This window comes from Pelophylax lessonae, assembly GCF_965119305.1.
Source record: "Pelophylax lessonae genome assembly, chromosome: 3".
Taxonomy (NCBI): Eukaryota; Metazoa; Chordata; class Amphibia; order Anura; family Ranidae; genus Pelophylax; species Pelophylax lessonae.
In genome coordinates, this window is record NC_138770.1 from 335676790 (window position 1) to 335699304 (window position 22515).

At 44.1% G+C, this 22515-nt stretch overlaps 1 protein-coding gene across 1 annotated transcript in view; it reads left to right on the top strand.

The window, feature by feature from the left end:
- The window catches only part of PRIM2 (DNA primase subunit 2), a 304354-nt gene extending 282820 nt beyond the window's left edge, over positions 1-21534 (top strand). The window contains exons 12-13 of the mRNA XM_082251382.1: positions 4665-4733; positions 21187-21534. Coding sequence (XP_082107508.1) covers positions 4665-4733; positions 21187-21405 — 288 coding nt within the window. The 3' untranslated portion in view covers positions 21406-21534. The remainder of the gene's footprint in view (positions 1-4664; positions 4734-21186) is intronic.
- The last annotated feature ends 981 nt before the right edge of the window (positions 21535-22515 follow it).

The window sequence follows — 22515 nt, forward strand, 5'->3', positions numbered from 1 at the left end:
TACTTGTTTTAATAAAGCTATGTTAAATTTGAAAACCATTAAAGTCTTACCCTGGATAAAGGACTACACTGCCTGGGTAATGTGGGTGGGGAGAAGGAGAAAATCTCAAACTTTAAATACCCATAATGCACAATTACTTAAGGAAAGTGTGTCTCAAGAGAAAGATGGGGGCTTTCATTGCTGAGCTTATTTTTATGAATGCTAGCTTCCTAGCTGTTTGGCTGACTCGCTAAATTCAGTAATTTGTGAGTCACTGACTCAAATGCAGATGAAAAAAGTAAAACGTACACATCTGCACTGAGGTGTTGAACCAAAGAGGTCAGTATGACAGAGGCAACCAGCATTTCCTGCAATACCAGCCTGCATGTTTCTCTCATATCATGTTTTCTTTAAAATACATTCCATATTACATCGTGCTGCACTGCCATGCCCCAGCACATTGTAGATCCCCATGGAAGGTTGGCAGTGATCATGTGCCTTTTTACCAGTGTTTTAAAGCTCAAAAAGATGCTCTGATCACCATTGGGATCCTATATTTTATATCTCTGAACCGCAAGAGGTGTGGGAATTAATTTGCCATATTTATGTAAAATGTAACTGCCCCTTATCTATATGTACTGTTAAAGAAATTCATATTATTTATTTTTCTGTTCAGTATACTATATGTAAAGTTTAAAAAAGAAAAAATGTATTGCAGGTAAAATAAAAGTCCCCTGACCCACCCATTTTCTACGTATTTCAAATTCAAAAGGGTATGCCATCTTACCAATCCTAAATTAGGTAAACTTGTCATTACAAATATAAAGTTGATCTGTCAACAGCAGAATGGCGGTAGCTATTTTTGTGTTGGTTGTTTGAAAATAAGCCAAATCTGCTTGCAATCTACACACATAGATTCGCTCACAACACATTCATTTCGTTTGACAAGGGTAGTACCATATTTATTTGTTATTTCTTTGATTTTCTGCTCTTTAATATTTCTGTTTGTAACAAAGAGAAGGCATAACATCTAATGTTGCAAATTTCCAGGGATAAATGGTATCCTGTTTGCATTTCTGCTAGTAAAAAACATCTAAATGATGCAACTCATCCCTGTTTATTTTCAGAAGTAAAATTTCTGTATTAAGAAGGTTCTTTGGTAGTGAAGAGTGATAAATTACAATCGCAGTAAAATGAAAACACATTGATTCATATACTGATCTTTTGCTTATACTGTTTTGCCCTTGGATTTTATTATGAGTAAATAGCTTCCTGACCTCGGTGTGTTGTCTCAAAATATAACTGCCACATATTCAGAATTTTCATTCTGAATAAGATACATTTTGTTTAAAATATACCTTTTTTTTTAACCTGTTTGGGCAAAGATACAGATGTAGTCGAGTTTAAAGAATAGATACTACATAAAAACTGTACAGATGTTACACTTAAAGAGGATTTAAACTGTGAAAGCTATGCCCAGAAAAGAAAAGCAGAGGGCAAATAACTCATCACCAGTATTGTCTGTAGGCTCCCTGCGGCTGATCTTTTTTCTGTTACTGACATATGCCTTTTTCTGCACCATGTCTGTTTGGTGGCATCTTGGTGGTAATTTTAGTAAGAGGCAAGACTGCTTCCTCTTGTCAGGACTGCCCCCCGATAGGTGGTAGGGTAATATTCATGAAGCAGCAGAAGAAACACAGAAAGCAAACTTAATCAAAATGAATAAAGTAGGGAGATCTTGGCACTGCAGACATTGTACTGTGCATTAAAATTTGCTAAAAAATGTCTTGTAATTATTTTTTGCAGTGGATGTGCCAGGTTTTACTTAGAAAATTAGCTAAATTTGTTTTTTGACCAGGGTTGAAGGTGGTCACCCAGCTGTCTACCTCAATACATCTATTTCTAACCAAGTTAAAAAAAAAAAAAGTTTAATACTTTTAATGATGGTCGATGTCGCAACTAGTTACTGGTTTGAAGAAAACTTAAGTGTTGTAAAGGCAGAAGGTTTTTACCTGCATTCTATGCAGTAAGGTAAAAAAAACCTTCTGCATGATGCTCCCCTAAATACATACCTGAGCCTGATCTCCATCCAGCAGTGTGCAAGAGAGCCAAGGCTGTCTTGGCTCTCTTATTCTTCATTGGCTCAGATACAGCAGCAGCAGAAGCCATTGGCTCCCACTTTTGTCAAAGGGAACCAGTGATGAGGGAGTGGGTGGCAGAACCGTCCCCTGCTCTGTGTGTCCTATGGATGCACAGAGCAGGGCTTGGGAGCGAGCATGCATGAGTTCCCTCATAGCAAGCGGCTTGCTGTGGGGGCATTCAGCTTGGGGGTGGAGCCAGGGGCGCTGGCAGGGGACCTGAGAAGAGGAGGATCGGGACTGCTCTGTGCAAGACTATTGCACAGAGCAGGTACGTTTTAACAGATTTGTTATTTTAATAAAATAAGACAAACCCTTACAATCACTTTCACAGGATAAAGAACTGCTGCCCTGGACTTAGATGCCAGAGGTTTATTTTAACATGCTGCCCTGCTTTTCTTTCCAGAAGTCTCAGTAATTATTGATTTTGCAAAGTTGTACAAAAGCCTAGGTGGACAAGAAAAAACAAAACAAATGAATAAAATAATTGCCGTGTTTGTAGAGACAACACAGGAATATTAGTACATTTGTTGAAATACGTCATGAATATTTGTGACAAGGCACAGAAAAATAACCTGTTTTGATGTAACTGGAAAAAAAAACAGCAGTTACTGTCGATATCGTCTAGTGTAATCCTTTCAGCAAATGCAATTTATATCTTCAACCTTCAGTAACAGTAAGGCAGTATCTAATAATGTGGACCGCAAGGATTTGAGGATGACTCAATTGCTATGTCTGACATGGAAAAGCCTGACTCTAGAAAGGAGGGGTAAAATGTCACCTTTCTTCAATTGTGTACTCTTGTAGAGGTTATCTCTTCATAGCAGCAATTTCCTGTGTTTGATAAGCTGGCAAAGGACTTTTTTTTTATTGTTGTAGGGGACTTAGCAAGGGATGTTGTCTATATGCTATAAAGGTCAACCAGTATTGCATTTGCTTGATAAGAATTGGAGAGCATTCAACTCTGAAGAGATTACATAAAATAAAATTAAGGAGCAAATTGTATTTTTAAAGGGTTGTCATCTTAACATGTTAAGAAAGGAACTTTGGTCTTTGAACAGCAGTGCTCACGTAGCTAAAAAGTCTGATTGCAGTGCTATATTTGCTCTCACAAATAGTCAGGAAGTCAGACATTGTGATATCTGCACATGTAGGAAATCTTTCTGCATGCAAAAAAGCAGGTGATTTGACTCTAATGAAATGGAGAACAGAAGACTTAGAAAGCATACTAGAGGTCAGTGAGGACCCCAGCATTCTGATAATACTTCTTTCTTTGTAAATAAACAGGCATGTGACAAAGGAGATTTTTTGTACGTCTTCGGGGGAAAATAAAAATCCTTCCTTGCAGTGGGGCTGCTTGCTTAGGTCTACTTTTTACTTACCTGATCCCCCACCCTATCTACATCTAGCACTCACTAATGCTCCATCGGTGGACTTTTCCTCAGTATCCTCATGTCCAGCGCTGGACTTTGGACCTACGACTTCTGAAGTGCAGGGGAGGAGAGGCTACGGGTTCAGGTCTAGAAGCAAGGAAGAAGCCTGCAGTAAAGCTGATTTTCTCTTTTAGTTGATGAACACACCCTCGTCCTATTCTTGAATATAGATTATACTGCCCCTACAGGAGTGGGACACTAGGCAGAAAAAAGTAGCTGAGCACCACCTATGGGCAGTCCCAGCTGGTAGTAAACCCACTCCCTGCTTAAAAAGGTCGAGCTCCTCCCTTCCCAGTCATGGCACACTCTACTAGAGCAATTAGTGTCTCTTGTATATTCTGACATCAGGGGTCTGTGTCTCGAGTGTGCATGGTGGCTACCTGGTTGTCTGTGTAAACCTTTGCTATGTTTTACGGAGTTGATATTTGGGCATCTTCGGATGCGTGTTTAGGCCGCTAGTTTTCGCTGGCCTCCATTTGACCTTTTTTTCCACTTCTGAGGAATTCTTGATGGTTCATGCACATTCTTCCTGATTTCCCACCCATCGCTGAGACACTGCTTTGGGACATTCCTAAGGTTAAGATTCGGAAGAGGCTGTGTTTGTCAATGAATGAAAGAAAAACAAAATGGAATTTTTTGTTACCGTTTATTGACAGCCACAGCACCAACCCCTCCTTTTTGTTTTCTTTAATGCTATGGTTTTGTGACTAACTGAGCTTGCCCTACAGCAGGGAGGCGGTTTACTACCAGCTGGGACTGCCCATAGTTGGTGCTCAGCTTCTTTTTTCTGACTAATGTCCTCCTGTGGAGGGCAATATACCCTATGGTAAAGAATAGGAAGAGGCTGTGTTCATCTCCATCAATGAACGAAAGAGAAAGGGATTTTGGGGTGAGTAACAAGAAATCCTGTTTTCCTGGTTCGCTAGACCTAAATAAGCTTTTAACTCTTGCTATGCATGGAAGCCTTGAAAGGGATGTTTACTTTCTCTGGAATTCAGCTTTATTCTCCTGCCTAAAAAATGAGCATGGTATAAATGTTAATTCAGAAGCATGTTTCAGTTGCTGTCAGATTCAAAGATTTACATTTTGACTTTTTTTTTTTTTTTTGCTTTAGATATTGGACCTTGTTAAAGGTATGCATTACCAGCTGGCATGCCAGAAATATTTTGAGCTGACGCACAATGTAAGTCTGTTTTATTTTTACGTTTTTTTGTTTTTTTCTGGAGGGTAATTTGTAAATGGTGAATGTTGACTAGGAATTACCAATTTGTTTTAATAGCTTCCATTTATGGTTCTACACGCTGGTACACTTAAGTGATTAGGTGGTTACACATTTTTAAAACCCTATGGCAAACATGAATCCTTGATGAAAACAATCTGTTGTATAGAGAGCTCTATAGCTTAATCTCAATTCACACAGCTAGCCTTTCGAGCAGAGCGAGCCAGCAGTAGTGAAACAGGACCAGAAAGGTTGGTTTCGGGTGGAGACATCAATTTATGCAGTCTTGACAATTATTAAACACATTAGGAAGAGCGAAGTTTTGGAGTGCGGCTTACATTTTTTATACTTTTATCTGAGAGTAGAGACAAGCTGTAGTAACCACCACCCGTCTTGTCCATGTGAGATGAAAGGAGCAAGTCTGGAGCAGAGCCATGGGTTTAGATGGTTTGAAGACAAAGCTACTTGTGCACTCCTATTAGATAACCCATAATGTTCTATGACACCCATGGACATAGGTGACCCTTTATGAAATATTTATTTTTAAAAGTAAACCATATTTAAAGAAACAAAATGTATATCACATTGCCCTAAACTTACAAACATGAAAATAAAAGTTGACCGCTTTTTCTTTGTATTTTTCCATACTTTTTTAGTTCTGTAAATGGTGCCTGTCTCAGAACATTGGGGTTTACTTACTAAAGGCAAATACACTGTGCACTACAAGTGAAGTGTAGTCGCTGTAGATCTAAGGGTGACATGCAAGGAAAATAAAAAAAAAATGCATTTTTGCTTGCACGTGTTTAGATGATTGAAATCAGCAAAGCTTCCACTCATTTTAGATCTTCCCCCTCAGATCTACAGCGACTGCACTTCCAAGTGCACTTGTAGTGCACAGTGGATTTGACCTAAGTAAATCAACCCTATTGTATGCTTCACTGGATTTCAAACAACATTTCTGTTATTTGGGGATTCCAAATCCATTCATTATTGAATTCAGCTCAGTGACTCAAACCTTTGCAGCCATTAGAACAGCCCAGGAACTAAAATTATCAAAGTATAGTCTGCAGTGGCCTGCATACTTGTTTAGGCAACAAAACGAGTGCAACTAACCTAACATTAAGTAACATTGCTGTAGGGGCTCTGTGTTAAAAAAAAAAAAAAAGAAGGAATATGTAGTCTATTCAATGTTTAATAAACATAAAAATATTAGCCTAAAAAAATATTTTTTGTACAATTTTGTAAATGCCATATACATTGGGGTAGCTATATCAGCTTGTTACATATGCAGGTTTTCTGCTCCCTTCTTTGTAGAGCTGTAAAAGGGTTTTCTTTACAGTTTTTGAATTGTCTGAATTGAGGAAAACATTACACTCCCTGTGTGGTAGAGAAAATTCTCTCTCAATGGTTGTAAAGAGTAAAAGTCTCATAAAAGTTATGAGAAGTATAGGTTTATATAAACAAATATATATAAATAAACATCCATACTCCCCTTTATGCTGCAGCATTAGTCCCACGTCGGCTCTAAGACTGAAAACTGAATGATCTCATGACCACTGATCGTTCAGCTCTTGGTCTGCTCAGAGCGGAGGGCAGTAACTTTATCACTGGTTTCCCCTCTGCTCCTCCAGTGCTCACTGGAGCATGTGGCTGCAGAGTAGGTGAGCACAGCAGGCCCTGGCTCTTAGCTGCCCACTGACATGCAGAACCAACTGTTAAACAGCTTGGACGGATCGCTACAATATTGTAGGGATCCTTTCAGAGCCTGAAGCTACTCTGCGCCACCAGCTGATAGCAGTCACAGAATTACAAAAGTTACTGCACTTCTATGACCCACAGGAGAAGTACAGTGACTCATAACGTGTTCATTGAAAATCAGCTATACGTTACCTTTATTTTTAAAGTTTATCTAAACCCAAGATCAAAAATGTAATATATTGCAGGTTACCAGTAGTCAGATGTGGTTTAATACATTTTTTGTCAGGCCTTTTTCCAGTGCTTAACACAGGTTTTTTTGTATCTATGTAGAGGCAGTATTGTCCTCATAAGGCAGGGTTACAGCTACCTTTATTTACCCTGATGAAAACAGAAACTTATCAGCTAACAAGATTTTGGCAGGAATAACAGACATTTCTCTGTCGCTCATTGACAGACGTAGTCTTCTTGATTCACATCAATTGGGTTATGCTGTCTCCGCAGGAGTAGGACTAGGCAGAAAGAAAAAACGTTCTGGCTCCACCCTAGGGGCAGTCCCAGAGGGTATATCCTCTTACTGTCTGCTACAGAGAATCAGTTTTTTTCTGTCTAGTCAGGAGTAAGGACCTAAGTTCCTTGCTGGGATCTTTGGTCCTGGCAAGATTTTTTTTTTAGAAAAAATATTTTTTAGGTAGTTTCTCCAGTGTTTTTCCTGTGAGATCTTCAAGCAAATTACGCCGGATCTGGGCGACACCAGTGGTCACCCCAGCCGGCCTACGAGCGCGCGCAGACCATTGCATCGCGCTTGGCCGGCCGCGACACATTCAAGTAAGTATGCGGGGCCGGGCGACGGGCTGGATGTTGAGATCCAGTGGTCACCCCGGTTCTGCCTACGAGCGCGTGCAGACCAGAGCTCCGCGCTGGGTCGGCCGCGACAGAGTCCCATTGGAGGGACTGACCTTGCGAGTTAAAAGTCTCGCTTGGACGCCAGGAACCAGAGAGTCGAGGCGTCCGGAGTGGTCAACAACCCCCCACCACGGTGGAGAGGGTATTGTGAAGAGAGGGTGCCTGTCGGTTCGGTATGGTGAGTAAATGTTCCCCCTTCCCCCCTGTGGGGTCTTTGGGATACGGCCCCTCTGTGTATAGTCGGATCCTTTCTGACATTAAAGTTCCCCCTTGTAGCCTATGACATGTTCACAAATCCCCTGTGATAGTGTGATCTGGTTTGGGAGCTGACACTCCAGCAGGCTTGGTTTGGGAGCTAACACTTTAAACAAACCGTGGTTTAGGAGCTGACACTCTAACTACCTTGGTTTAGGAGCTGACACTCCAGCAGGCTTGGTTTGAGAGCTGATACTTCAGCAAGTCTTGGGTTCTCTAGCAAGGAAGCCGAGTTCGATTTGCTATAGTAACACATAGGAGGTATAGCCTACCTTAGATCGCCATACTCCCGTCAAAGCATGCAGGCCGCTGTACTGGAGGAGCCACGCTAGATCGGCTGTCCGCCGCCATTTTGTTGTAGACCGCATGTCTGCATTGTCTACACAAGCCGCCCGCAGGTCACGCAGGCCGCCATTTTTTCGTAGCCTATTGTCTCCTGCATGGGGGCGGCCATGTTTGATGTGCCCAGCAAACCTCGAGGAGCAGCTGGGAACGCCGGAAGGCGTACACAGGGGGCGGAGCCACTTCCTTTCACCCGGGAAACTGAGTGCAAGACTTCCAGTCTGCACAAAACAACGCTGACAGCAGTGTTTAATAAGAAACTTCTTTTTATTTGGTGATGAGTCCTTTGGGTCTCTCTCTCTCTCTGGGGGTCCTAAGCAGGTACGCTAAGGGGCGCTATTGCGCCAGTGGATTAAAAGAGGTATTTTTTATTTTAAAAAAAAAAGAGGTATTTTTTTGAAAAAAAAAAAAAAAGAGGTATTTTTATTTAAAAAAAAAAAAAAGATGTTTTTTCTTTTTTACTGGCAAAGTGTCCTGGATTAACATGGACCCTGCCACACATGTACCTCCACCTGATCCCCTCGAAGTGGCTGCAGGACCCTCCAGTTCCCCACTTAATAGTGAGTCATTGTCAGCAGTTTTGGAAATTTTTTGTCTATCCCGGGTGGAATTGGCTTGTCAAGGACAGGGCGCATGGAAGCGACCCCCGCCTATCCCCATTTTATCTGAAACTTCAGATTCAGAGTCTGAGCCTATTCCTGCAGTTGCAGGTACCTCATCTGGGGGTTTGTGACTCGGGTACTGTCTCTTCAGACAGTGAGGAAGATGTTTCGGCATCTACCATAGGCCGAGAGGAAGCGTTAGTAAACGCACTAATTTTATCTGTTCGGAGTTACACCATTAAAAGTAGCTGATACTAAGATCCCATTTGGTACTTAGAAACGCACCAAGATGGCGAAAGTATTTTCCTTAACCAAGTGTTTCGGTAATGTAACTAAGGAGGAATGGGGTCATCTAGCACGAGCCCCTACTGTTTTCTAGAACGCATTAATAGGCGTTATCCGTTCGAGGAATCACTCCTCAAGAGATGGATAGTACCATCTGTGGTGGATTTTCCAATCTCCAGATTGAACAAAGCTACGGTTATCCCATTGGAGGATGCTCCGTCATTTAAAAATGATCGTAAGGTGGAAGCTGTGTCTCGCGCCATCTTTTCCCTAATTGGGTCAGCTTTCAGACCAGTAATTGCTATTGGTCTAGAATGGACCAAGTGGCTTAGAGGGGAGAGATATCCCCCAGGCGGTATCAGATCTGGTGGAACAGATGATACAAGAGTTACAGTTTGTCTGCGACATTGCACTAGACGCCACTCCACTATTGGGGCGAGCATCAGTTTTCAGCAGTGGTCCTCAGGCGTACACTGTGACTAAAATATTGGTCGGCAGACCAAGGCTCCAAGGAAGCTTTGGTTAAATCTCCCCTTTTTAGGGTGTGCGCCTATCTTGGGGCCAATTTAGATGAGATTATTTAGAATCTCACTAGAGGAAAGAGCACTTTCTTGCCACCAAGTACTAAGGGTAAAAGATCCCGTCAGAGACGGGGGCCTTCTTTTTCCGCTCATAAAAAGTTTTTTTCAGCCCACGGGTGAAAAAAAAAAAAAACAAAGTCCTCCAAAACTCCTTCGGGAGGGTTTTTTAAGGGGCGCTGGTCGGGCAAGCAAAAGCCCGGCTCTTCCAGACCTTAAGATAAGACTAAAGCCTGAAAGTGCGCCCCCGCCCATAGCTGGGGCAAGGGGACGTCTTCGCCGGTTTCCGCGATTATCCCCGGATCGCTTAAGAGCTTACGGGGGGCAGTCACGGATTTAATGCAACAAGGAGTGGTGGTCCACGTTCCTTGGACAGAGCATTTCAAGGGTTCTATTCGAACCTTTTCACAATACCCAGAAAAGAGGGCAAAGTGCGTCCAATTCTGGACTTAAGAGCACTTAATCTTTTTTTGTCAGGGTACAAAAATTCAGGATGGAGTCCATGCGCACAGTAGCGGCCTCCCTACATCAGGGGGATTTTCTGGCGTCCTTAGACATCTAGGATGTCTATCTTCACTTTCTTATTTATGCAGGACATCAGCGTTTCCTGCGTTTTTCCGTTGAAAAAATACCATTATCATTTTGTGGCGTTACTCTTTGGTCTCACCTCGACTCTCCGGGTCTTCACAAAGGTGTTAGCCCCAGTCTTGGCGTTGTTACAACAACGAGACATATCGATTCTAGGTCACCTAGACGATCTTCTGCTCCGTGCGGAGTCTCCGTAGACTCTATTACTAAACTTAGAGATCACCATGACCTCTTTGCAAGAGTTCGGGTGGCTGGTGAACCTGCAGAAGTTATCTTTGGTTCCCACCAGAAGGCTGGAATATTTGGGTCTAATTTTAGACACATCCAGGCTTGCATGAGGGTCCTGGGTTTGATGGTGGCTTCCTTTGAAGCAGTACCAGTTGCCCAGTCCCATACCCGAATCCTTCAAGGAGAGATTCTTCTCAAGTGTAACCGAAATCCAGATTCCCTGGACAATCTGATCCGGCTGAGCGAGCGGACCAGGGAGTCCCTGGTCTGGTGGTTTCGGTCTCCGATGCTCAGCCAGGGGAAGTCATTCCTACCAATATTTGGATGCTTATCACCACGGATGCCAGTTTATCCGGGTGAGGAGAAATTCTCGGCTCAGGGGTTTTTTCCCTGGAAGAGTCCAGGTTACCGATAAATGTATTGAAACTGAGAGTGATCAGACTTTGTCTGATCCATTGGACCGAGCAGCTCCAGGGCAGCCCGGTTCAGATCCAGTCGGACAATGCCACAGCAGTGGCTTATGTCGGTCATCAGGGGGGCACCAGGAGTGTCCTGGCGGCCATGGAAGTGGCCAGCATTCTTCGTTGGGCGGAACAAATGTTCCAGCTCTCTCTGAGGTATTCATTCCGGGGGTGAACTGGCAGGCAGATTATCTCAGCCGTCAGATTCTGGATCAAGGGGTATGATCTCTTCATCCAGGGATATTCCACTATATGTGCCCCCGTTGGGGCACTCCGAATGGGAGCTGTTGGCATCTCAGCTCTACAGGAAAGTGCGGAGGTTTGTGGTTCGTTCCCACGATCTTCTAGCAGACACCGCAGACATGCTGATCGCCCCGTGGGGGCAGTATCAGCTACTTCCCTCCTCTCAAGTTACTGCCGAAGCTTCTTCGCAGGATAGAGGTGGAGGGAATTCCAATTATCCTGTTAGATCGGGACTGGCCTAGTTGGCCTGGTACGCCGACCTGGTCAGGCTGGTCACAGACGTTCCTTGGCGACTTCTTCTTACGGAGGATCTGCTGTCGCAGGGACCGATCTTCCATCCTGCTTTACGATCGCTGGCTTTAACGGCCTGGTTATTGAGACCCAGGTGCTGAAGGACAAGGGATTGTCCGCTTCAGTTATTCCTACTCTAGTTAAAGCAAGGAAAGCGACTTCCAGAAAGATTATCATCGTACATGGAAGTCTTATATTGTGTGGTGTGAATCCCTTGGGTTCCCTCTACATCTTTATTCGGTAGCCCGAATATTGGCTTTTCTGCAACAGGGAGTTGAGCAGAAGCTGGCCTTGAGTGTTATCAAGGGTCTGGTTTCAGCATTTGCTATCTTCTTTCAGAAGGTTTTGGCTACTCATTCCTTGGTGCGGAATTTCATCCAGGGATCTTAATTTGGTGCTGTCGGTTCTTCAGACACCTCCCTTTGAAAATATCAGGGAGATTCCCTTGCTTACTTTATCCCAGAAGGTGGCCTTCTTGGTGGCTATCACTTCTGCACGCAGGGTGTCAGAACTGGCTGCATTATCCTGTTGTTCCCCAGATCTGGTGGTTCATAGGGATAAGGTTGTTCTTCATCCGAATCCATCCTTCCTTCCTAAGGTGGTTTCAAAGTTTCATTGAATGAGGACAGTGTATTGTCCTTCCTATGTCCTTAGCCCAATCATCCTCGAGAATTTGCATGGCATTCCTTGGATGTAGTTCGGGCGATCAGGATATATTTGAATACTACGGATTCATTTTGTAAGACGGATTCACTGTTTGTGATCACGGATGGCCCTAAGAAGGGGTTGCCTGTTCTGCTGCGACCATCAGACAGACGGACGGTGGTATAGGCTTATTTTATCTAAGGGTCGGGATCCCCCGTTCCCTGTTAAGGCGCATTCTACTCGGGCGCTTAGAGTTTCCTGGACCTTCCGCCATCAGGCGTCAGTGGTTCAGGTTTTCAAGGCGACTGTTTAGTCGTCGGTTCATACCTTTACAATATTGTATAAGGTTTATGTGATGGCATCGTCAGATGCCTCTTCTGGCCGCAAGGTTCCTGCAGGCCGCTGTTTGAGGAGACTGTTGGTCTACCTCGAGGGTTTGTTGGGTAGGTCTCATCTGTTTACTCGATGAGTCCTTTAAAACTTCTAGTTGGCACCGGTTGGGCCTTCTAGATTGGATTTTGATTTCTGTCAATCCCACCCCTCATTTGTGGCACTGCTTCTGGATGTCCCAATTGATGTGAATCAAGAAGACTACGTCTGTCAATGAGCGACAGAGAAAATCTGATTTTTGTAAGATCTTACCGTAAAATCCTTTTCTCTTAGCTCATTGACAGACGTAGTACCCGCCCCTCTATCATTGAGTTGGGTTGGGTTAAATTCTCTGTTGCTGCTTTATAACAGAACTGATTCTCTGTAGCAGACAGGAAGAGGATATACCCTCTGGGACTGCCCCTAGGGTGGAGCCAGAACGTTTTTTCTTTCTGCCTAGTCCTACTCCTGCGGAGACAGCATAACCCAATTGATGTGAATCAAGAAGACTACGTCTGTCAATGAGCTAAGAGAAAAGGATTTTACGGTAAGATCTTACAAAAATCCGATTTTTTTGCACTCACGAAAACTATAGCAGTGTTATTTCAGCAGTATATTTAACAGAGCAAAGGAGACAAAAATAATACAATCTGGTTTTTAAGGTGTATACACTTTTAAAGCAGTATTAAACCCAAAAACCAAAAATGTAATGTATTGCATCCTACCAATCATTAGATGTGGTGGTGGCATCAGTTTTCTTTTTTAGGGGTTTTTCTTTTACCTCTGTTTTCCACTGGAAATGAATGCAGCCATCACATATAAGAGTTGGTAAGCTGCAATATAGTAAATGCTTGCTTTTGGCTTTAATACTGCTTTAAGTCTTTGGAACTGGTTTGCCCACAATAGGTGCCTCTTATCAAATAACATAAATGAAAAAGAAAAGAACAATTACCATGAATTTTAAATCCGTGCCCTCTAAATGATGTGAAACCACCTCATCCAGTTCTTGACACCGGTAACCACAAAGCATTGTGGATTGTAATTTTTGTAACCTGAACGGTTTCAGTATCACGTGTTTTCTACAAACCACTTACTTAAACCCAAAATAAAGTCCTAAATGTTGCATTAGAGCATTAATTGCTGTAAAACCACACTTGATCAGCCTGAAATTTTATATTGCTGTTTAAAAAGGTCACAGTGCATAAAATGTAAAGAAACTCAAGAAAAAGGAGAGATACAATCTGTAACAAGCATTATATTTACTGAGCCATTTATCTGATGACAATGTAAGAGGCACTGAACTATTATTAACTACCTCAATACAGGGCACTTAAACCCCCTTCCTTCCCAGACCAATTTTCAGCTTTTAGCGCTGTTGCAATTTGAATGACAATTGCGCGGTCATGCAACACTGTACCTAAACCAAATTTGTGTCATTTTCTTCCCCACAAATAGAGCTTTCTTTTGGTGGTATTTGATCACCGTCAGGTTTTTTCTTTTTTGGTGCACAAATAAAAAAAAGACTGAAAAGTTTGAAAAAAAAAAAAAAGTTTTTCTCTATCGCTCATTGACAGACGTAGTCCTCGGTGATACAGCACCTTCGGGTTATGTTGCCTCCACAGGAGTAGGACTAGACAGGAAATAAAATGCTCTGGCCACACCCTAGGGGCAGTCCCAGAGGGTATATCCTCTCTCTCTCTGCCTCAGCAAATCAGTTTTTTTCTGTCTAGTCAGGAGTAAGGACCTAGATACCTTGCTGGGATCTTCGGTCCTGGCAGGATATTTTTCTTAGAAAAGAATTTTTTAAGACAGCTTTTTTTCTCCAGTGTTCCTGTGAGATCTTCAAGCAAGAAAGCTGAACTGGGCGACGGGCGGGATGTTGAGATCCAGTGGTCACCCCAGTTCAGCCTACGAGCGCGTGCAGGCCCTAGCTCCGCGCTGGGTCGGCCGCGACATAGTCCCACTGGACGGGGACTGACCCTGCGAGTTAAACGTCTCTCTGAAACGCCAAAGACCATGAGTCACGGCGCCCGTATTGGTCGACAGCCCTCCCACCCCGGTGGAGAGGGGTACTGTCAGGAGTTGGCGCCCGCCTGGTTCCGGTATGGTGAGTAGTATGTTCCCCCTTTCCCCCTGACGGGTCTTGTGGTGAACGCGGGCCCCTCTCTGTAATGGTAAGGATGGGTTCCCCTCTATCCTATAACATGTCACAGATCCCCCTAATTGAGTGTGATTTTTGTGTACAAGAAGTCAGGAGGCTTGGTTTGGGAGCTGACAATCTAATTGTAAAGATGTGTAAATGATTGTAGTCAGTGGCAGTACTAGAACTTTACTGTGATAGTATAAGGTATCCTACCTGTCAGTAGCCACCGGGCGATGTCTATACATGTATACTGCATTCCAGATCATTCCTCCAGCTAAGCAGCGGACCGCATACGGCCCGCTAGGGTCCGGTACCTCCGACCACGCTGACCACCATGAGGGTGAAGGGTTGTGAGGCCGAGATCCTTCTGCAGACATGCCGCTATTCTGTGCAGGCCGCCGCCATTGTCTGGTAGATCGCACGAGGCCGCCATTTTGGTGTAGCCTCGTGTCTCCAGCATGGGGGCGGCCATGTTTTAGGTGACTCAAACACCTCATGGAGCCAGGGGGAGGAGCCGGCAGGCGTGTTAAGGGGCGGAGCCGCCTCTTTTACCCAGGAAATAGGGCCAAAGACTTCCTGTCTGTAACAAGACAAGCACTGAGCAAGCTGATGAAAACTTCTGTGCATCAGGGATGAGCCTTGGGGTCTGTCTCTCTCTCTGTGGGGTCCAAAAAGGCAGGTAACACTGAGGGGCGCTGTTGCGACTGGGGGACACCAAAAAAAAAAAAAAAAAAAAGTTTTTTTTTTTTTACTTTGTCATTTTTTGTCGCTGGCAAGTGTCTTGTATAATCATTGACCCTGCCGCATAGGTATCCCCACCTGATCCCCTCAAGGTGGCCGCAGGACCCTCCAGTACCCCACTTGTTTTTAATGCATTATCGGCAATTTTGGAGTCTTTGGTATCCCGGGTGGAGGTGGCCTGTCAGGGACGGGGGTCAAGTAGCGACCCCCGCCTACCCCTATTGTTTATCAGATACTTCAGATACGGATTCGGAACTGGTCAATGCAGTTGCAGGTCCCTCTTAGGGGGCTGTTGTCTCAGGTAATATCTCCTCAGCAGTGAGGAGCACGTTTCTGCCTCCGCCATAGCACAAGAGTGGTGGATGCACTAGTTGTGTCCGTCCGGGAAACCTTTAGTCTTGAGGTTACACCGGCAGAGGTAGCTGAGACTGAGATTCCTTTTTGGTACTTGTTAGCCTACCAAAAGGGCGAAGGATTTTCCTTTACCCAAATGGGGTCGTTTTGAAACGAACCCCTGTTATTTCCAAACGCATGGCTAGGTGCTATCCGTTTGAGGAATTCCTCTTTATAGGATAGACGGTACCACCTGCTGTCTTGCCACAGACTGTTAGGATAAAAAGACCTCGTAACTAACGAGGACCTTCCTTTTCTGCTCATATAGAGTTGTTCGTTCCGCGAGGGCGGGCGATAAGGCGAAACCCTCCAAAGCCCCTTTAGAGGGGTTTCAAAGGGCGCTGGTCGGGTAAACAAAGAGTCCGGCTCAGCCAAGCCTGAAGAATATAGCCTGATACGCCCCTACCCATCTCTGGGGTGGGGGGGGATGTCTTCACCGGTTTCTGGAGGACACAGGATCGAGTTTCGATCACTTCCACCGGTGCGATTCTGCCCTTCTAACATTGAACGGTTTCAGGGGTTCTATTCGAACCTATTCACAATGCCCAGGAAAGAGGGCAAGGTGCGTCCAAATCTGGACTTGGGAAGAAATAGAGTCCATCCGTACAGTGGTGGCCTCCCTGCATAAAAGAGATTTCCTGGCGTCCATAGACATATAGGATGCCTATCTTTATATCCCCATCATCGCAGGACATCAGCGTTTTTTCGCTTTCCCAAAGATCATCCCTGGTTCCCACCAGGAGACTGAACTATCTGGGCCTAAGGTTGGATACATCCTGGGCAAGAGAGTTTCTCCTTGCTGGGAAACTCCAGAAGGTTCAGTCAACGATTCGGATGTTGCTGTCCGTCAATTGGCTGGGACTGATGGTGGCCTTCTTAGAGGCAGTACCGTATACCCAGTCTCATACCCGAATTCTCCTGAAGGAGATTCTTTTTTAATGGAATCAGAATTCCGATTCCCTGGACAATCGGATCCGGTTGAGCGAGCGGACCAGGAAGTCTCCGATGCTCAACCAGGGGAAGTCATTTCTTCTGATAGTATCCAGATTACCAATAAGGGTATCGGAATTGAGAGCGATCAGATTTTGTCTGATTTACTGGATCGAGCAGCTCTAGAGCAGCCCGATTCGGATCCAATCGCATATGGCCTCTTCATCCAGAGGTTTTTTCCCTAGCTGTCCCTTCATTGGGACATCCCGGATGTGGATCTGTTGGCACCTTGGCCTAACAGGAAGGTGCAGAGGTTTGTAGCTCGCGCCACGATCCTCTAGCGGACGCAGCAGAAACGCTGATCGCCCCGTGGGGGCAGTATCAGCTACGGCATGCCTTCCATCCTCTCAAGTTGCTGCGGGAACTTCTTCGCAGGATAGAGGTGGAGGGAATTCCAGTTATTCTGGAAATTCTGGATTGAACTCGTCAAGCCTGGTACGCCGACTTGGCGAGGCTAGTCGCGGACGCTCCTTGGAGACTTCCTCTCAGGGAGGATTTGCGGTCTCAGGGACCGATCTTCCATCTTGCTTTACAGTCGCTGGCTTAATGGCCTGGCCATTGAGACCCAGGTACTGAAGGACAAGGGAGTGTCAGCTTCAGTTATTCCTACCTCCAGTTAAAGCAAGGAAAGCGACTTCCAGCACATGGAAGTCTTATATTGCATGGTGTGAATCTATTGGATTTTCCCCACATACCTATTCGGTGACCCGAATTTTGGTCTGTCTGCAACAAGGGGTTGAGCAGAAACTATCCTTGAGCACGATCAAGGGTCAGGTTTTCGGCGTTAGCAATCTTCTTTCAAGAAACCTTTGGCTAATCATTACTTGGTGCGGAATTTCATCCAGGGGGTGCGACATCTGGCTCCGCCAGTGCGCGCACCCTTACCGCCTGGTATCTTAATTTAGTGTGGTCGGTTCTTCAGAACCTTCTCTTTGAAGATATTAGGGAGATTCCCTTGCTTACATTCCCAGAAGGTGGCCTTCTTGGTGGCCATTACTTCTCTACGCAGGGTGTCAGAACTGGCCGCATTATCCTGTCGTTCCCCAGATCTGGTGGTTCATAGGGATAAGGTGGTTCTTCTTCCGAATCCATCCTTCCTTCCTAAAGTGGTTTTCGTAAGACGGACTCACTTTTTGTGATCACGGATAGCCCTTGAAGGGGGTTGCCTGTGTCTGCCGCGACCATATCTACATGGATCAGTCAGACGGTGGTACAGGCTTATTCTATTAAGGGTCGGAATCCTCCGTTCCCTGTTAGGGCGCACTTCACTCGAGCGCTCAGTACTTCCTGGGCCTTTCGCCATCAGGCGTCAGTGGCTCAGGTATGTAAAGCGGCCACCTGGTCGTCGGTACATACCTTTACAAAATTTTATAAAATTGAGGTGATGGCATCGGCGGATGCCTCATTTGGCCGCAAGGTTTTGCAGGCCGCAATTTGAGGAGACCGGTGGTCTACCTCGAGGGTTTTTTTCTGTTTGAAAATTTTTTTGTTGAGTCTCATCATTAAGGATGAGCATTGTAAACTTCTAGTTGGCACCGGTTGGGCCTTCTAGATTTGGATTTGATTTCCATTTTCCCACCCCTCATTTGTGATACTGCTCTGGGACTTCCCGAAGGTGCTGTATCACCGAGGACTACGTCTGTCAATGAGCGATAGAGAAAAATGGATTTTTGTAAAATCTTACCGTAAAATCCTTTTCTCTTAGCTCATTGACAGACGTAGTACCCGCCCCTCTGTTTTTTTTTTTTGAGTTGGGTTGGGTTAAATTCTCTAAAGACTGCTTTTATGACATAACTGATTTGCTGAGGCAGAGAGAGAGAGGATATACCCTCTGGGACTGCCCCTAGGGTGTGGCCAGAGCATTTTATTTCCTGTCTAATCCTACTCCTGTGGAGGCAACATAACCCGAAGGTGCTGTATCACCGAGGACTACGTCTGTCAATGAGCTAAGAGAAAAGGATTTTACGGTAAGATTTTACAAAAATCAATTTTTTTGTTTAGGTTATAAAATTTTGTAAATAGATACGTTTTTTCCTGCACTGATGAGCACTGATGATGCCGCACTGACAGGCACTGATGAGGAGACACTGATGGGGTGGCACTGATGGGGTGGCACTGATATGCAGCACTGATGGGCACTGATATGTGGTACTGATATGTGGCACTGATAGATAGCACTGATATGCAGCATTGGTGGGCACTGATTGGCGGCACTGATGGGCACTGTTGGGCGGCAATGATCGGCACTGATGGGCACTGTTGGGCGGCAATGATCGGCACGGATGGGTGGCACTGATCGGCACGGATGGGTGGCACTGATCGGCACTGATGGGTGGCACTGATCGGCACTGATGGGGGGCACTGATCGGCACTGATGGGGGGCACTGATGGGCACTGATGGGCAGCACTGGTGGGCAATAATGGGCACTCGTGGGCGGCACTGATAGATGGCAATAACGGCACTGGTGGGCAGCACTGATAGATGGCATTGGTAGGCAACACTGATAGGGAGGGCACTGGGGGGCTCTCTGAGCCCTGCTTGCCATCCCTGGTGGCCATGGTGGGCATCCCTGGTGGTCATGGGTGGACATCCCTGGTGGCTTAGTGGCACCCCTCTCCCCCCCCCCAGGGCTGCACTGGTAATAAATGTTCTGATTACCAGCACAGACCCCCCCTGTGATCAGTGAGTAATTAGAAATACTCACTGATCACCCCCGCAGCAGCACCGATCATCCCTCTTCTCCTCACTGACAGGATCTGTCAGGAGGAGAAGAGATCGAAGCCGTTACAACGGCTCTATTTACATTACATGACGGCTGTGATTGGACACAGCCGTCATGTGATCAGGAGGGCCAATCACAGGGCCCTCCTGCCGAATGATGTTGCTCTGTGTCCGAGGGACACAGGCACATCGAGATCACGCCGCTGCGCGTGCCCGCGGCGGCGCGATCTCTCTCCTTCTGAAGGACGTTCCGGAACGTCCATTCAGAAGGACGAGACTCCCGCCCGGCCGTATATCTACAATGGCCCGGGTGGGAGGTGGTTAATGTATTTTATTAGTTACCTAATTTCTATCTCTGCTCACAAAAAAAAAAAAATCAACTACATACTGTAAATGGCTACACATATGTACATGGTTATATGATGACTTTCCATGAAGTTAATATTACACTGTGATCATGTAAAGAAAGTGATACCACTGTTATGGGTATTTTCAGTATAATGTATTCTTTTTTTTTTTCATAAAGGTAAGGACAGTGCTAGATGGAAGATCCAGCTAGACAGTATATGCATAAAACAACTTATCTATTAAGGCCCTTTTGATAATAAGCATGTACAGTCAGTTTAAAAATCAGACCGGCTGAAACTCAGGTTGGCTATAAAAAGATGAATAGATCTTAGTAATTGTAAAGACTGTACACATAGGCATTCTTTAAGAGGCTGCAGCTATTATAGAAGAGGCTGTTCACCCTATGCAAAGTGTTGTACAGGTTTTCAATATAAAAAACAGCAGCCACGTAACAAATGCCCATTCATAATGTAAACAGAGGAGGTAATATTATTTTTCTGAAGGTATTACTCATACCAATTGCTGGGCTCAAGAAAATAATTATTACTGAAATGTCAGCAGAGCCATACAAGGGCAAATAACAAAGGCCAAATAATAAAACTAAAGCAGTAAACTTGTGTTTCCATTCAAGTATAGTTCTTATTTGTTTCTCATTCGTAAAGCATTAAAGTTGAAACCTAGCTAATTGTTTATAAAAGAATATTTGTAATTTTAAACCAAGCATTGATTCCTGAGCTAAATTCCAACAGGATTGTGAAAAATCTGGGGCACTCCTGGGCGTCCCGCGCAGATCAATAATGCACATGTTGGGTATGGCTAGACTGCGCTGAAAGTGGGAAGGGCTTACATGGAAACAAAGTGGGTCTAAAGTCTAAATGTTTTTTACCTTAATGGCATTACCTGTATTAAGGTAAAAAAAAAATGTCCCACCAGTTGTTTTGCGACTCCCCCATTCCTAAGCACTTACCTGAGTGCTCGATCAGTCCTTTGCTGTCCTGGTTGCAGCTTTTCTCTTTTTATTACTTGGTCTCACAGGGGACTTTGAGAGCAGTAGGAGCCATAGGCTGCTGCTGCTGTCAGTCAAATCCTGTGAGGAGGGAGCAGGGGCATGGTCAAGCCACGCTCTGGTTGTGTGTGTCTATATACACACACAGCAAGTTTGGGAGCATGCCCACACAGGTGTTCCCTCAGCACACGAAAGAGAAGCAGCAGACCGTGCCGTCTGGGAACTCAAGAAGAGGAGGTAGTAACATTTAACGCACGCGCCTATCATTTAAGGAACCACCTTACTCTCCCTGTGACATACAACAGTTCATGCGCAACAGCACTCTCCCTTTCCCTGTGACAAATGGCAGCTGATCTTAGCTGGGGGAGCAAGAACACACTACTCATGCGGAAATGATTTTATGACTCACCAGGAATATCATTTAAAGTATGCTCTTTTTTTAACGGGATCCTCTTTATTGCATAGAAAATTCTAATACAATGATAAACTTTTTAAGAAACATTGCTTCAGTAGTTTTAGTGGAGTTTTGTTCACTCAAATCTAGTAGTGTTATAGTCTTTAACCATTTTCTTTTTTTTCCTAACAGGTTGATGATTGTGGCTTTTCACTGAACCATCCTAATCAATACTTCATAGAAAGTCAGAAACTCCTTACTGGTGGTCAGGAGATCAAGAAAGAGCAAGCATCTGTGGATAGTTCTCAAGCAAACACTCAAAGTCAGATATCTTCCAGTTCATCCAGTGCACCCATAAGCACACAGTCTAACGACTTGGAAGATCTAGAACAGTTTTTTAATGAATGTTAAACTGCTAATGTATGAAAACTAAGCTACTAATGTGGTAATTTGTTTTAGGTCTTGCGTTTGCTAGAACTAAGAAAATAAGCCCTACAGTGGACAGAATTCCACTGTGGGGCTTATTTTATATGTTAAAACAGACAAAACATCGTAGTTTGCCCAATGTATTCCACGTAGCCCTTGCCCCGTCAAGTAAAATTATGAGTGTTTTCATCATAGTATTCACAAAGAAGGAGGGAGGACAACATAAAAATATTAGTTTGAGCAAACTGTTCATCATTTTTGTATTTACTGGTATTTGTTTTGTTTTTCATTTTATTTTTTTAAACAGTAATAAAACATTGCTGTAAAGCATTCAAATAAAATTACAACAAAAAAAAAAAATATTGATTTGTTATTTCTTATAGTATTGTATTTTGTTACATTGTTTTCTACATAATTATATGCAAAGCTTAATGGCAAGCAATCCACTACAAGAACTCAAAAGCGGGGTTGTCTGCTTTAGAGAAATTAAAGTTTGTCTGGGTAAATTAGCAAACAAAAAAAGAAAACTCAGGACATCTCTGTAAATCATGCATTTCCACATGTTTTGATTCTGTAAAAACACTGCACATGCAGAAAAAAAACAGTTGATCTTGGTAAATTCAGTGTGCTCCTGATTAGACTGACAACTTTGCTTGCCTCTACTGTATTGAAATTGAAGCAGTGATGTCAGCCATGTCTGTTTGATCCTGTCAATAGATCCACTATTTTCCACTTCCTGTAACACCCTAGGCTCTCTAGTAAAAGTAGCAGTTGAAGGAGTTGGGAGAGGCCATATCACACTAGCAGAAGTGCTAGCATCAGTCAAATTTTATTCTTGTAGTTTATACCTTGTTTTCAATCACAGTAGACATAAACTTGCATGTCCTTTTACTTAAAGTGGTATTAAACCCAAAAGCAAACATAAATTATATTGCAACTTACAATTTTTAGATGTAATGGCTGCATTCATTTTCTTTTTTAGGCTTTCGTTCTTTCTGTTCAATTTCTTTCTATTTTCCCTGTTGATCTGCTTAGTAAGTCTCTTGTTGTTCAACAGAACAAGACCCCTCCAAATTAGGGGGTATCGGTATTGGT